This window comes from Vicugna pacos, chromosome 11 (genome assembly GCF_048564905.1).
Source record: "Vicugna pacos chromosome 11, VicPac4, whole genome shotgun sequence".
In the NCBI taxonomy this organism is placed as follows: domain Eukaryota; kingdom Metazoa; phylum Chordata; class Mammalia; order Artiodactyla; family Camelidae; genus Vicugna; species Vicugna pacos.
In genome coordinates, this window is record NC_132997.1 from 78,446,452 (window position 1) to 78,462,228 (window position 15,777).

At 38.2% G+C, this 15,777-nt stretch overlaps 1 protein-coding gene across 1 annotated transcript in view; it reads right to left on the reverse strand.

The window, feature by feature from the left end:
* Positions 1 to 15,777, reverse strand: part of ARL3 (ARF like GTPase 3) — a 28,199-nt gene that overhangs the window by 8,918 nt on the left and 3,504 nt on the right. The window contains exons 2-4 of the mRNA XM_006210460.4: positions 13,196 to 13,339; positions 9,264 to 9,380; positions 1,618 to 1,668 (exon numbers count right to left, since the gene is read on the reverse strand). Coding sequence (XP_006210522.1) covers positions 1,618 to 1,668; positions 9,264 to 9,380; positions 13,196 to 13,339 — 312 coding nt within the window. The remainder of the gene's footprint in view (positions 1 to 1,617; positions 1,669 to 9,263; positions 9,381 to 13,195; positions 13,340 to 15,777) is intronic.

Sequence of the window (15,777 nt, forward strand, 5' to 3'; positions counted from 1 at the left end):
TTATTGGAGAATAGATGGGGAGGGAAGAATGAAATCTATGATATTTAACCATGCATTTCTAGTTAGAAAAAAATCAGAAGACTTAAGCTTATCAACTAGCAACTTTTAAAGGCAGTGGTTCTCCAACCCAAGTCTGGGGAAGAATCCCCAGGCAGATTCCTGGGCCCACCCCAGAGATGCTGACTTTGAAAAGCCTGAGTCAGGGCCCAAGAATTTGCATTTTTAGCCAGGGATTTAATTTTTAACCTTCACAGGTATTTCTGTTTTAGGGGATTCACAGATCATATTCTGAGAAACACTGTTCAAGGGAGCACACAAGTTGTGGTTAGAGACTTAAAACTTACCCAAGGTTATTATCTGCAAATAACTTTCCGTGCACATATACCACACAGATATACACTTATACCTACACATATACGTATGTATATATACATATATATTTTAAAATTTGAATTGAAAATAACAATTGCTTAAGAGATTATAATTTTGTTTCATGAATCCCTGTCTCCAAAATATGCATGCATGTACATCACACTTCATCAAACTCACATCCTAAAGTAACTGCATTAGTCCATGTGGCAAGGTCTCTGATTTTTAGGTTATTGGTTGAGGTCTAAACTGTATGTTGATTCTGTCTGCACTAAGTACAGGAGAGGATATATACTCACCTAATTGCTAGGACCCACCTCTTTTCCACTAAACCCACATTTTAGCTCCTTAAGACACTGGGGCTATCAAAGAGAACTGGATCGTTGAAGGGGCAGATGCCCATCTGACCCCCTTCATATCCAAGCTCATGATCAGCATTGGTTCACATGAGTGATGATCCAGAAGTCATCAAGGTATGGAAGGGAGAAGGGCTGTCTCTAGGAGTCTGGGGAGTTCTCAAACTAATTTCCAGGGAAAAGGAACATAAACATGGGGACTGCTACCTTTGGAAGGCCACCTGTGGTAGTTTAGGACACAGGCCAAGGACTTCACAATGAAATGTGAGCATGCTTCTCCAAAAACATCCACTCTACTATCTGCTTCTTGTCAGTGCACTCAGTCTGGCTACCGTGGTCTATACCCATTGCTTCTCTATTTAAAATTGTGTACACAAATCGCATTGTGTCATCATGTTGACACGCATTCTGCATTTAAAGCCATATTTGGGTTCAAAGTATACCTATCTGTTGACTTAGAAAGAAGAGCAGCTTAGTCTTGGCTTGTGCGTTTCTTCCTACCCCTTCTAGTTTGTCCAAGTTACCCCTGGATCAATTAGGCTGGTATTGAAAAACACACATAGAAATGCTAAGTGAATTGTTCCTCAGGTGCATTTCTATGTGGCCTGGGAAGAAACCTGAAAAGCTTTTGGGCATGGGGTAAGTTCCATTTGCTTATGTCTTGTTTATTTGACTTGATTAAAACTAAAAGGCTTTAAACAAAAAACTGTTTAAAGAATTCTCAACTAATTTCTTTTTAGGCAACTGGTATTTTGCCTGCTTGCCAGAATGACTGTCTTGTTTAAACTGAAAAGGTTAAACAAAAAATACTTCCCTCACTCTTATACATTTACAGAGTAGATTAATGAACACCCAATTATTTGGGGAATATGTCAACAGAACAATTATTTACCTGACCCGTCTCTTCAAATCTTTTTCTGTCTGCACTGTCAATTACATATATCTGTAAAATAAAAGAAGAAAGTTACTTTATAGGCAGACATGGAAAAAGACAGGGCAACTTCTACAGAAGGAGCAGATGATCCCCAATCAGATTTCACACTGGCACAGCATATAGAAACTGAGATGGTAATTCTTAGCTCATCTATGGATGCAAAATAAACCAATTAATTAATTAATTAGATGGGGATGCCAGAAGATACCTTCAGCAAAGCTCCAAAGTAGGAAGTCAGGAGAGCCAAGCAGGATAAAAATAGCTACATTTAATGGGTTCTCACTCAACACTGATACTAGGTTTACCCTATGAATCCTCATTATCACTCTATGAGATAGATTTCATTGTTATCCCATTTTTAGGCATAAATAAACGTAAGCCCAAGGGCACTAAGTAACTTGCTGAAGTTACAGCTGGTACATGACAAAATGGGGTTCAAACTCAGGCATACCTGACAGTAAAGTCCATAGTTACTCTTAAACACTGTGCTGTACTGTGTCCCAAATTGTCAGGGAGGGATGGTGTTTTGAGGCATTTACAAATCCTATAGTCCTCAAACAGCATCACTCTGTAAGTAGTATTTTTCAGTATTAACTGCACGGTGTCTTCAGGTACTGGGAGAGGAGACCCAGTGATCTCCATCCCACTCCTACCTGCCCAGGCTGGGAGGTTAAGATCAAATCCTTGAAACAGCAAGGGCATTGGCTTTGCCAGAGTAAGAGAGGTTTTGAGATTTACTGTAAATTACAAATCCCAAGCTTTCTCTCCCTCCCATGACTGAATTTTATTTATTGGATAAATAACATTATAAAAACAATAAGGGAAATATGGTAAGACCAAAAAGAAAGAAAAATCACCAATAGTTACAGAACCCAAGCACATTATTTTAATTTCCTATGAAAGTTTCCTTCTAATTCTTCTTCACATGAAAATTAAAAAAGAAAACTAGAGATATAATTTTGTGGTCCTTTTTTAAATCAGTGTATTAAATGTTTTCCCAGTTGCTAATCTTAAAAATTATCAAAATTTCAAACTTTCTTTGAAGAAGTTAGAATTGTTATTAAACTAATGGTGTAATGGAAACGCTCTTTTGAAAATATATTCATTTAAAAACCACATGAAAAACAATCTTCAACTACCACTTTTATGTGTCTTAAAGTCCTGTGCTACTCTGAAAACTTGCTGTCTTTTGAAAGAAAAAAAAATTAAAATTCCTTTGCTTAATGCACTATCATATAGAGTCACTAATGCAAAATATTATACTGTTTTGGTCTCAGTATTTTTTTTGCAGCCTTATTATTGCTGCTGTTGTTAATATTGCTCTGACTCAATGTCAGTGCACACCACAGAGACACAAAATCTGATACTGGCTGGGGAACATGGTGGTACCTTAGTTTCCACTGGTGGGGCTCACATTTGTAAAGGAGCAGGCATTCCATAAACATAGATGCAGAAGGAAGGGATGCAATAGGAGAGTGAGCCCAATCCAAAAGGCCTGATTAGAACTACTTGGGAGTCCACAGTGTATTAGGATGAGCTTCACTCAGGCAAGAGTGCGAGACAATGTGACGGAGGGAGGAAGGGTCAGGTGATCACTGGGAGGGTGTTCAGGGCTCAGAGGGCTCCCGCAAGGCTGCGTGCAGATCACTGGGCAAGAAAGGAATTTCAAAACAGGAAAAAATGTACTTGGGAGCGAAGGGTGTGAATAAGAAGATAAAGGAAGAAGAGGCTGAGAATGCAATTAAAGATACAATTAAGAAATCGATGTTTGATATGATGAAAAACAGTTGAGAGAGAATAATGAGGAACGGAAAGACGGTTTTAATAGGAGGCAAGAAAGATGATCAGTCAAATACCGGAGGCTGAAGGCCAATGAGAAGAAAGTTTTAACTTTTTCTTTAATTACTTGCTATTTATTGCTTTGACATAAAATTTCACAAGAAACATTTTCATTGAAAGATTCAAAAGGAGGATTTTCCTCAATTATACATAAATTCTTCCTATCCTTTAGCGTTTTTCTCACATAACTTTTATAGAATTTGAAAATTACTGCACAGTAATTCCAGGAGGAAGGCTATAAAACAACTGCCCCATTTATTAAAGGGGCCAAGTGAAAAAGTCGTAAGCACAAGCTAGTCTGGTGATCTCACAAACTTGTTTTTCTGCGGTGGCATTCACTTCTCCTGGTTAGCCCCGCAAGGTGCTGCCCAGTTTCTTCATGCAAGTGTCTGTTTTCTTCTGGTCAAGAGCTAAGCATAAGGAGAGTGTCTTTTTCTTTCTTTCTTTTTTTGGTTAATAATATAGGTATTAATCTAGCAGTGTAAAATTTTTTTAAAAAATTTAATCCGAATACAAATAACCGATTAAAAATACTCAGAAAGTATCAGAGAAAGTTAGATATGGTGCTTCTGACTGATCTTAAAACATTATGGACCTTCAAAACTTAACTTTCATGAACCTATTCTAAAATGAACTTATCATCCATGGCACTCAGAATGAGAATGAGGCTTTAAGCAAAGCCAATTCATATCTTCCTTGGCAACTGCTTTGAAATTTTTACTTGGTTGCAGGAGGAAGACCTAGAGAAAAAGACTTTTTCTGGATGGAAGTTCAGCCAACTTTGGATTATCTGGAGACTGATCGTCCAGCCTGTGAATGGAGGACTCTTTGATTCTCCACTTGCTTCTGGTACTCCTCCCTCCTACCGCCACCTTTTGGCCATTTTATTGCTCCTAAGTATTTCTCCGCTTGAGGGGTAGGTGGAGATGAGAAGAAATGACACGAAAAAGTGTGACTTTTTATTGACTGCTTGAGCAGAAGTCTAAGAGGAGGTTGAAACTGACAAATGAGTTTTCTGGATAACTTGCAGTTTTCAATTATTTGTGCTTTAGTAGTACTGATGATCAAGTGTGAGTGATGTTATGGAAAAAATACAAGACATGGTTGTTCGAGCTCTGTCGCACTTAATGTCCTTTGGATATGGAAATGATGACAACCTAGTTTACATTATATTGTGTTTAAACACAAAACTAGTAATGATAAAGTAAATGGAGTTTGATGGTAAGATGAATATATAACTTCCAAAAAATAATGTGTTTTTATCTATCAAAAGGCTGTTATTTCCTGGCATAAGAGAAATGGAAGACATCCTATCTCCTCCCTTCTGCCATACCTCAGGGTTAATTTCTTAGTCACTTCCCTCAAATTAATAAAGCTGAAGTCAGATGTTCTCAATGTCATCATCCCTGAGAATAACTCGGGCACTTTTAGGAGTTGCTCTGCCTCTTTCAAAACTCTAGAGAAACATAATGTGCTAAAGTGGGACTGGCACTCTTTTTCTGTAAGGGGTCAGGTAGTAAATATTTTAGGCTTTTTGGCCCACACCATTGATTGCTTTCACAACTACTGAACTTTGCTGCCATAGTGCAAAAGCAACCATAAAAAACATGTAAACAAATGACGTGGCTGTGTTCCAAGAGAACTTTATTTATGGACTCTAAAATTTGAATTTCATATCATTTCCACGTGTCATGAAATCTTACTCTTCTTTGATTTTTTTCAACCATTTAAAAATGTGAAACCATTCTTAACTCATGGGCTATACAGTAACAGGAGGCAGGCTGGATCAGTTTGTCGACACCTGCTCTAAAGCAGGAATCTATTAGGCACTCTAGGGGTAACTGAGGAAGAGTTAACCAGGCAATGAAATGTGTCAAGCCTCAACCCTGCTCTTCTAGGCAGTGTGGAGTCTAGGATAATAGGTCTTTTCCACCAAAAATGGAAGACTATTAAATACAGACAAACAAACAAATAGAACCCATCCACCACTGCCACTCCAAGCTGCTACAAAATGGGCAGAGAGGGCTAAGAGTCACTGGGCTTTAGAATCTAATCCTGGGGACCCAGCTGCTCCCCAAGACTTGTTTAATCTGAAATGGCACTGGAATATAACAAAAGGATGAGTCCAAAGTACTGTCTGTCACAGGCAGCATTATATAGCTGGAGAATGCCCCTCAAGGGATACTCTGAACTGATTTTTGCTGGATTGTACGATAATTCCTGCACGCTCTCAGCGAATGAGAAGTGTGGAATGCAGGGTCAGATGACAACTCCCTGGCAGTCTACCCTCAAGGTGTTAGGGCTTATGATTTAAAATTACCCCGACCTGTAGACCAGAAGGTTTCTGAGGCCTCCTTATGGAACCTCACAGTCATCAATGTCCTTATTGACAGCTCTTATGTGGACATTTCTTTCAAAGTACCACATCCAGCAAATGAACAGGTAGCACTATGATTTTTCTCCATCACCTGCTTTTTCTAACTCTTGACTCAAAAAGCAAAAGAGAACCTATAGCTTTTTCTTCCCCTAGTTTTGCTGAGATATAAATGGCATGAGCCCTGTTTAAGGTGTGCAGCATAATGATTTGACTTGAATCCATGGTTTTTGTATATTAACCTTATATCCTGCAAATAAGCCTTGCTATAATCACTTATTAGTTCCAAGAGTTTCCCTCTTGATTTTTGGGGTCTGAAAGAGTTTTAATGTTCAGTTTTTTGAAAATGTAGTTTCAGATTACTATTTAGGGACTGATGTCTACATTTCAAGTATTTGTGAGTGAAATAATACATACGATGGCTTGGATTTGCTTTAAAATACTTTAAAAAAAATTGGTGGCAGGGGAGATGAAACAAGATTGCCAAAACTGAAATTAAGGAAGCTGGATGATGGGTAGGTATCTGGGGTTTCATTACACTATTTTTTGACCTTTGCATAAATTTGAAAATTTTAAAAATTATATTTCAAAAACAAACACATATTTGACATTACAGAAGTTTCTTTCCATATTAAAGAGAAATTTTCCTTTCCCCACCAGCATTTCTCTTCTATTCCCCTAGAAGAAACTACATAATACATTTTGGCAGAATAACTGGTTGAATAGATTAATGGATGGATGGATGTGTCTCATCTTTTTTCTTCTTATCCATTTAAACCTTCAAACTGGCACCAGGAATATACTGGAACTGACCTTCACCAAAGGCCAGAAATATGATAAGCCTGTATGACACCCATCTCAGGACCTCAAATTTGTTTACTGATTTGATGATAGCACCATTTAATATTTTGCTATTATTCTCCATTTGAGAATCGTGATATGTAAATTAATTCACTACTTCTCATAAACCCTCTGTGAAGCAGATGCTCTACCCAGTTCACAGAATTAATGAGCCCCTGGACTTGACCACAATGGTACAGAATCATAGAACCTCAGAGTTGGAAGGGAATTTAGAAGTTGTAGAACTTCTCATTCTTCCTCATGTCAGAAACAATTTATAATAATTATCCATTGTATTTATTTGGTAATTTTCTAAGCTCTGGGGATACAACAGTTGAAAAAAAAATAAAAGAAAAGCAAAGTTCCTATCTTCTTGGAGCTTCCATTACAGTGGGGGAGAAAGATAGTAAAAAAAAGTATGTCTGAAGTGAGGGACGCGAGAATATCTACGGAAAAAGAATTCTGGCATGGAAGTAGTGATGACAAAGGCCCCGAGGTGGGAGCACGCAAGTGTTCAGGAACAGCAAGGAGGTCAGAGTGGCTGGCCCTGGGTGACAGGGGGCAGAGGAGTCAGAAGGCAGGGGCCTTGTGGGCCACTGTGAGAACCCTGGCTTTTGTTCTGAGATGGGAAGCTTATGTTTTAATAGGATCTCTACAGCCATAATGTTGAGAAGAGACTTCAAGGAGGCAAGGCAGAAGTTAGGAGACCAGTTAGAATGATGGCGATAATCAATGCACGGTGGCAGTGGAGGTGGAGAGAAGTGGGGAGGTTCTAGATAGACCCTGAATTGGCTGATGGAGCTGATGCGGGGAGTGAGAGGAAAAGGAGCCCAGGCTGAGTCTGGTGCTTTGGGGTGAATGGGGCTGTCACTTACTGAGAAGACTGAAGGAGAAGCAGGTTTGGGCAGGGGCATATGAAGACTGGAATTTAGTTTTGGACACGTTGAGGTTGAGGGGACTTACAAGTCACCGGTGTGGAGATGTCAGATAGGCAGCTGGTTATATATGAAACCAAGTTCCAGGCTGGAGGTAACAGTTTGGGATTCACCAGGTGGGGGTTAACGCCCTGAAACTGGATGAGGTCACCTCAGCAGTGATTAGAGAAAAGCACAGGCCTGGACTCAGGGGGCCCTCCCATACCTGGAGGCTGGGAGACAAGGAAAAAATAGCAATGGAGATGGAGGAGGAGGAGTCAGTGAGACAAGAGGAAAACCAGGATAGAATGGTACTCTGGAAGCCAAGGAAAGACAATGCCTCAAGGACAGCACCACAGCGTTGTTAAATGTGCTGATAGGTCAAGTAAGGTGAGTAGTGAAAACTGAACACTGAACTTGGCAACGTGGCTCTTCAGGGAGGCTGAATGGAGAGTTCCGAGGGACCTGGGGGAGAGAGAAGACAGACAGCACAGAAAACTCTTTTAAGGAGTTTTGTTGGAAAGAGAGGCTGAGGAATGGGACAGTATGTAGAGGGGGATGTACAGTCAAGACAGGAGTTTTTTGTTTTTAAACAAAAGAAACTACAGGATGTGTGCCTGCTGGCAGGAATGAGCCTGTCACGTAGAAAGAGACGCATAGGAAGCAGCAGCAGAGAGTGGCACTATTTGAGATTCCAGGTGAGTCCTATTGGTAAGGAAGATACTGACCTGTTTTTGCAATTTATTGTCCATGGCCATAATTAAACACAAACTTTCAGTCAGAGGTTAATGAAAATTATATACAACTTTTTTTTCCTATGCAAGTTCATGAGTGGCCCTGGTTTGAGGATATGATCATGAGAGTGAGTGGCTGAGGTGGGGTGGATGACAAGATTACTAGAGGGGAGGTGGCAGAGCTGAGGTATTAACGAAATCTCCCAGAACCCTGACACAGTCTTAGAGAACGGGGCGGGGAGCTGGGAGCTAAAATCTCGGCCTGTGCCTGATGATGCTGTCTGAGCTGGGGAATCCCCAGCAAGTGAGGCGGCTTCTTCTACTTCTGGACAGCTTACGATTACTAGAAACTTCTTGCTTATTCTAAGTTAAACCCTACCACCTAATACTCCTCAAACTGCTCCTTGCCCAGTCCTCTAGAATGATTCACAATGAAGCTAATCTCTCTGACTTGAGATAGTTCTTGAAGCAACTGGAGACGGTTCCAAGTGTTCTCTTTTCCAGGAAAGATATCATCAGGTCTTTCAACCATTCCTCATACATCATGGTTTGTCTCCAGGCTTTCACTATCTTGGTTGCTCTCTTTGGGATACACTTGGTTTGCTGATTTTCTTGGCTGACGAAGTCAATGGTACAATCTTCTGACTTCTCTTCTGCTGTTCAAGTCACTATGGTAATTAATAAATACTTTGTTTGCCAAGGGTGTGGCCAAAACATTGTTACTGAGCAGCAAAACATCTTATACAAGTTACACAAAGCTCCACAATCCGGAGCCTTCTGCTAGCCCTAAATTCACAGTGACTGAGAACAACGTTACAGCAATGGAATTGTTGACAAGAAAAGAACATGACAGTGTTCATGACAGAAAAGGCTATGAACTGATGCATCAGAAGGAGTACTTACCAGAATATCAGTGTTTTCAAAATAATTCCTCCAGTATGGTCTGATTTTTCTCTGTCCACCAATGTCCCATACATTCAGTTTAAAACCTTGTGATTGTACACTTTTGATGTTAAAGCCCTGAAACAAAAAGACCAAGCTGTATTAGGCTTTGAGAACATAACTGACAAAGTTACATTTAACAGCTATGTTATTTATTCTGAGATAATCCACCAGATGTGACACTGATGATACTGAAAACAGTTTGCTCTGATAAGGAAGAAAGAACTGTATCTATATGTGCTTACATCATTCAGTGTCGAGTCAGTGTTGATGACGTCACAGTGAGTACACACACAGACACGAAACTGCTAAGGATGACTTGGTATGAGATATGATCAAGGGGGAGGGTATAGCTTCAGTGGTAGAGCACATGCTTAGCATGCACGAGGTCCTGGGTTCAATCCCCAGTACCTCCTCCAAATAGAAATAAATTAATAAACCTAATTACCTCCCCCTCATAAAAAAAAATGAGATCTGATAATCAACACAGTCACACCCTCTGAAAGGTGGTAAAATTTAATAGGACATTACATGCAGCTAACAAAAACCCACAGCTGAATCTGCAGACTCAACAGAACAGAAAAAAAATGCTAAGTTTAAAAAGAGGCAAGAGCTACAATCTGAAAGACTGGATTCTTAAAGAGTAACTTGAAATTAAAGAAATTTCCTCATACGGATTGATCAGGCAAAAGGAGGAGCTGAACTCAGGAAGTGCACAGGGAGGCTGTTTTGTAACTGCAGTCGCAGCCTGTGAGGGAGGCAGTCCTGCTGGGACAGCATGTTTGAGCTCTGAAGTGGTTACAGGTGGTGATGAGAACAAACAAACATGCAGGCATTTGAAACTTCTTTAATAAGTATCTCTGATGAACTTGAATAGAAAAAGTATTTGTTTTCAGGACAGTGACTCAAAGTGGAACTTCGGGGAAGGTGAGCCCATCGGGCAGGCAGAATGGTGAGCTGGAAGTTAGTGTGCAAAGAAACTAACAAGACCTTTGGGTTTGAAGAGAAGGCATTTCATGAACAAGAATTGTTTAAAAATCTTCCACACGTTACTATATATAAAACAGATAAACAACAAGGTCCTGTATAGCACAGAGAACTGAATTCAACTTCTTGTAATGACATATAATGGAAAAGAATCTTTAAAGAAAATATACGTATGTATATTTAAAACGGAATTGCTTTGCTGTACACCTGAATCTAACATTGTGAACTGACTACAATTCAGTAAAAAAAAAAATTGAGGGGGAGGGTATAACTCAAGTGGTAAAGCACATGCTTAGCATCACAGGTCCTGGGTTCAAACCCCAGTACCTCCTCTAAAAATAAATAAACCTAATTATCTACCCCCTCAAACAAATTAAGTTAAAAAAAAATCTTCCTGTAAGAAAAACAGAGTGAAATCAGGATTTGAAAAATCCAGTCAACAGCTTGCTCCCACAGAAGTGACATCTCACCCGGAAGAGGTGGAGTTAAGTGGGTCTGGGGATGCCGCCATATAAACCCACCTCTTTGGGCAGCTCGCCAGGGCTATTGCCTCGCACAGAAGGACAACCCACAGTGCCACTGGACGGGAACACTGCCACCCAATTTCCACTGTAGATAGTCACCACAGAATAACTGGCGATGATGCTGACTACAGCGCCTCTAAAATGACAATGACTGAATAAATGAGAAGTTTAAAAACTCTTAGGCGAAGTAGCTTAAGCTTACTGTAAAAGGCAGCTTCATTCTGACTCATTGACAAAACCGCTTTTGTGTATTTAAAAATTCTACACTAACTACAATATTAAATGTCAAACCCAGTAGCAACAAATCCTTTCTGAGATGAAGCAGGGAATAAATAAGAGTAAATCCTGGAGTTTGACCATATGTATCAACTGCCTTAAAATTCTGGATGTCATCAGACCTAAAAAAATCTACCAATAAATTATTCTAAGGAAATAATAATGAGTGGGTAAGAACATCTAGAGATGTGTACTGTATAAGTATTTACATATAAAACAATGAAAAAGATGATAGAAAACAGTATACTCTCCATGAGCCATTTTTATTCTTTATTTTAAATATACCACCATATAGGTGAAAAGAAAAAAACTGATAGGATATATTCTTAAATGTTAACAGTGGTTAGGTCTAACAGGCATTATAGGTGATTTCTAGTTTCTCAATTTTACCATTTATACTTCTAAATTTACTACAATGAGCATCTATTTCTTGTTCTAATATAAAACAAAAACACTATAAAAGTTTGTTTTTCAAGACTAGATATGAAACCTTGACATAATATGGTAACAGAGCCACCCATAATACATCAAACAAAGCCTGAAAGTTAGCATTGGAACTTTGCATCTACAACTTGGATTTCTTTTCCATGTTCGCAGCATGAAAGTCCTCATTTTAGTGGTGCTCTTAAGAGATACAGACCATCAATGATACTGAAAAAACCTCTCGCCCTTCTTTTTCTGGCAGAAATCCTGACACATTAATATGTGTTTTTAGCCCTTCTAGGCTAGACTACTGTAATTTGCTCCTCCTAAGGCTATACATTAAATTTGTTCAGAAGCTGTAAAATTGCTCATTTGGTAGCAGTTGAAATGACTTTTCTGCAAAGAACTGCGGATCAGTAAGACTTGCAGGCCGTGAAGTACACACACCAGCACAGTCCTTTAAACCTGACACCAAGCTCTTATCACAGGATAGTGACAGAAAATGCTAAGTAAGTCTGGTTTTGCTAAAACCTCTAATGCTCAAACACTTTAATGTGACTAACACAAATACGGCTGTCCCTAGTTAGGAAACCCAAAGGCCTGGCCAAGGGTCAAGGTTTCTCAGGATTTCCTGCAGGGAACGAGGCCTACAGAAGCCCCCTAGAATGCTTCCAAGCCAGCAGCTGTCTCTGACTTTCATGCTGGGAGCACAACCATCCCTGTGTTTTGCTTGCTTAGCCTTAGGAAAGAGGAGGGTTGATGAGGCTGGATTAAAAAATATAGGTTTGTTTTTTTTTTTACTTTAAAAATGGACATATATTTGTATTTATTTATTAAGTCTAAAAAATACACACTAAAAGTGTTTTTCTCACAGTGCTCTGGGTTTTTTTCTTTTATACTTTCTCTGTATTTTCTACATGTATTAATTTCAAAATCAGAGAAGATAAAGCTATTTCTAAAAAGGAATCACTTAACAGGAAACTATGTTCAATACTTTGTAATAGACTATAATGAAAAGAAATTATATATATAAAGAGAGAGAGAGGGGTTTAACTGAATCACTATGCTGTACACCAGAAATTAATACAACATTGTAAACCGACTATACTGCAATTAAAAAATAAATAAATAAAATAAAGAATAGAGTCAGAAGGAGAAAATGAAAATGAAAAGGAATCACTTAGATCTGAGGGAACTGATTGTATCTTGATATGTATAGACATACATTTATTTAAATTATTTATTTTAAAAATTGTTGTAAAACATATATAACATAGAATTTACCATTTTAATTATTTTTAAGTATGCAGTTCAGTGACATTAAGTACATTCATACTGTTGTGCAACCATCACCGTCATCCATCCACAGAACTTTCTTCATTTTGTAATGCAGATTCTCTGAGCCCATTAAACAGTAACTCCCCATTCTTCCTCTTCCAGTCCCTGGTAACCACTATTCTACTTCCCGTATGTAGGAATTTGACTACTCTAAGTATTCCATAAGAAATAGAATCTCTTGATATATTTTTTGAAATTTGAGATTATTTCTAAATTTTTAAATGTAGACTTTTCTCAGTAACAAAACTTACAAATGGATAAAACCCTACATCCCATTTTGTCTTTCACATTGTTATTATCATCTTTCGTGTGTCACACAAGCCTCTGGGGCAAGGCCATGCTCACCTGTGTAGGTGTGATGTGGCTGATGTCTTCAGATGCAAGCTGCTTCAGAAGAGTGGTCTTGCCAGCATTATCCAAGCCCAGGAGAAGGATTCTCACCTCCTGGTCTGGTGCACTTTTCAATTTGCGCAAAATTGAGAGTAAGCCCTTGAACAATCATGAAGAAGAGAGATTACTTTGGGGGCACTGACTTTGATATTACTGGATATCAGAACATCTTCTCCCTTTGAAAAAAGTTCTTGGTTGTGGAGAGCTTACAGCATGATTTTCCACTTTAATGTCATTTATTCCATTTGCTTATAAGTTTTGTTAGAAGTACTTTAGTAAATTCAGTTTTGTTAGAAGTACTTTGGTAAGTTCAGCAACTTAATAAATAGCCTGGCTTATTCCTGCTCCTCCTATTAATCCAGCTTAGCAGTCACCCCAAATCTCCTGGGAGTATGTTCTACACACCAACTCATGTTCCTAAAGCCCTGTATATACACGTAGAGTAGTGCACTCCTCATATCAAACTATAGGGAATTGATTTTTGTATTTTTCTACTTTCTACTAGAGTGAAGTTTCTTATGGGTAAGGACTATAGCTCCCATCTCCCACAATGCCTATCACTTAGTAGACAGACACTAGATGACAGCTGTTGAATTAAATAGAATTATCTACCCAAGTTAATGCAAGATTTTAAGGTACTATACAAAAAAAAATTCAAAAAGGTTGCATAAAATTGTATTTGGGCTCTCTGTTTAAGACTATTTCAGTTCTTGTTCAAGACTTCATCATCCAAAATACTCTACCATCACTTAACTTTCAAAAGACCCTTACAAGATAGCTGAATGGTATAGATTATTGATGTTTTTCAGATGAAGAACCTAATATAACAGAGAAGGTACGGAAATGAAAGGTCACTCTGGAAGCAAAAAACATCACAATTTAACCAGGGTATTTTTGACTAGTAATCTAATGTTTTTGTTTTCTGTTTTTATTACTATTCTTTCAGTGGATGGAAATAAGCCATGTTGTTTTTTAGCTAAGAACATAAGAAAAATCTTACAAGATAGTTATTTGTTCTGTCTTACAGCTGACGATCATTTTCCAATGAGGCATAGTTACATCAAGAATCAAATTCCAGATTTTAAAGGGCATATAATCTAATCTCCCAGCCTAAGCAGAAATTCCTTCAAACTGAGTCTTAGAATTATATAAAATGGCTGTATTTTTTATCCACATCGCACCAGGCAATAATTTAAACCAGTCTGTTCACTAAGATCAAATGATAATTCTGTGAAATAATTTCCAACAATTGAGTCTTTGGACAATGATATGCAAATATGCATAATCATTAAGAATTCCTTTTGCTTCAGAGACCCTTTGTTTACCACTTCAGTACTATATTCACACTGACCACATTAACCTCTTTGTGCCTCAATTTTTGCCAGCAGTAAAACGGAAGGTTTTGTTTCAGACAGACAGACAAATTCTACCCCAAAAGATCTGGGGAAGAGAATGAATAGATTTGAAACAAACAAACCAACAAAGATAAGCAGGTCTTTTTTATGGCATGTTTTTTCCTTTGTTTTTATCTTATCTGGCCTTGAATTATTTGATACCATTCCTTTTTAAAACTCTATTTATGAGTAGTCTCCCTGGCTTCTATTAGCTACATTGCAATCACTCATTTATAATACCACCTTTCAGAACAGTTAAAATTAGAATTCTAAGATCCTCAGGGGACTGGTGATATAAAAAGGCTAAGAACAGGGAAAACACATTGTACTACTCCTGAGTCCCTGATTAGATGTCCTCATTACTCCTTCCAATAAAACTCTGAAACAACTGGAACTTATCACATTTGTGTATTAAATGATGGTACAGGTAAAGTTCTCATGCATCATTTATTAGTGTAGAAACTGTGAGAGAAAGTCTGTTCTCTGTAAAATAGTGTCAAGGTTCAAAATAAATGTTTTGGATTTTTCTCATGTGTCTCTTTAAAAGAATCAGTAAATACAAATACTGCTTTCTACAGGCTGAGAGTTTTCACACTCTCATTATATTTGAAATTATATGATTAAAAGAAAAACATAAATCTTAGTCATCCTAAAAGGAGAGAAGCAAAGCACAGGAGAGAAAGAAACTATTCTAATTACAGCTAAGCTTTATTAACCTAATGTCATAAAAAATAATACTCCATTTTCAATGAGCAATCTTCCTCACCAGGAAACAGTAACTTCACATGTTTCACCTTTACATGAAATTATAGAGAGATGGAAATTTCAGCTAATGTTTTCTTCCAGCAAAATGACAAATGGCATCTCAAGAATGGTCTAGGCAAGACAAATGCAAATACAATACAGCATCATATTAACCCAACTCCTGAGGACAGGGGATCACAGGATTATCAGGGTTTGCTAAATAGGGAAGAGGATATTTATAGATATCAGGGTTCTGCCTGAAAGGTACAAAGTAAGCTGATTTAAGAGGCTGGACAAAAGAGCAGAATAAGTCTATTCTACGCTTTTATCCATATATGTCTACAGCTTCTTTCAATGTCAAATGAAGGGAGACAGCCATTAGAAGTTAATTCTATTATG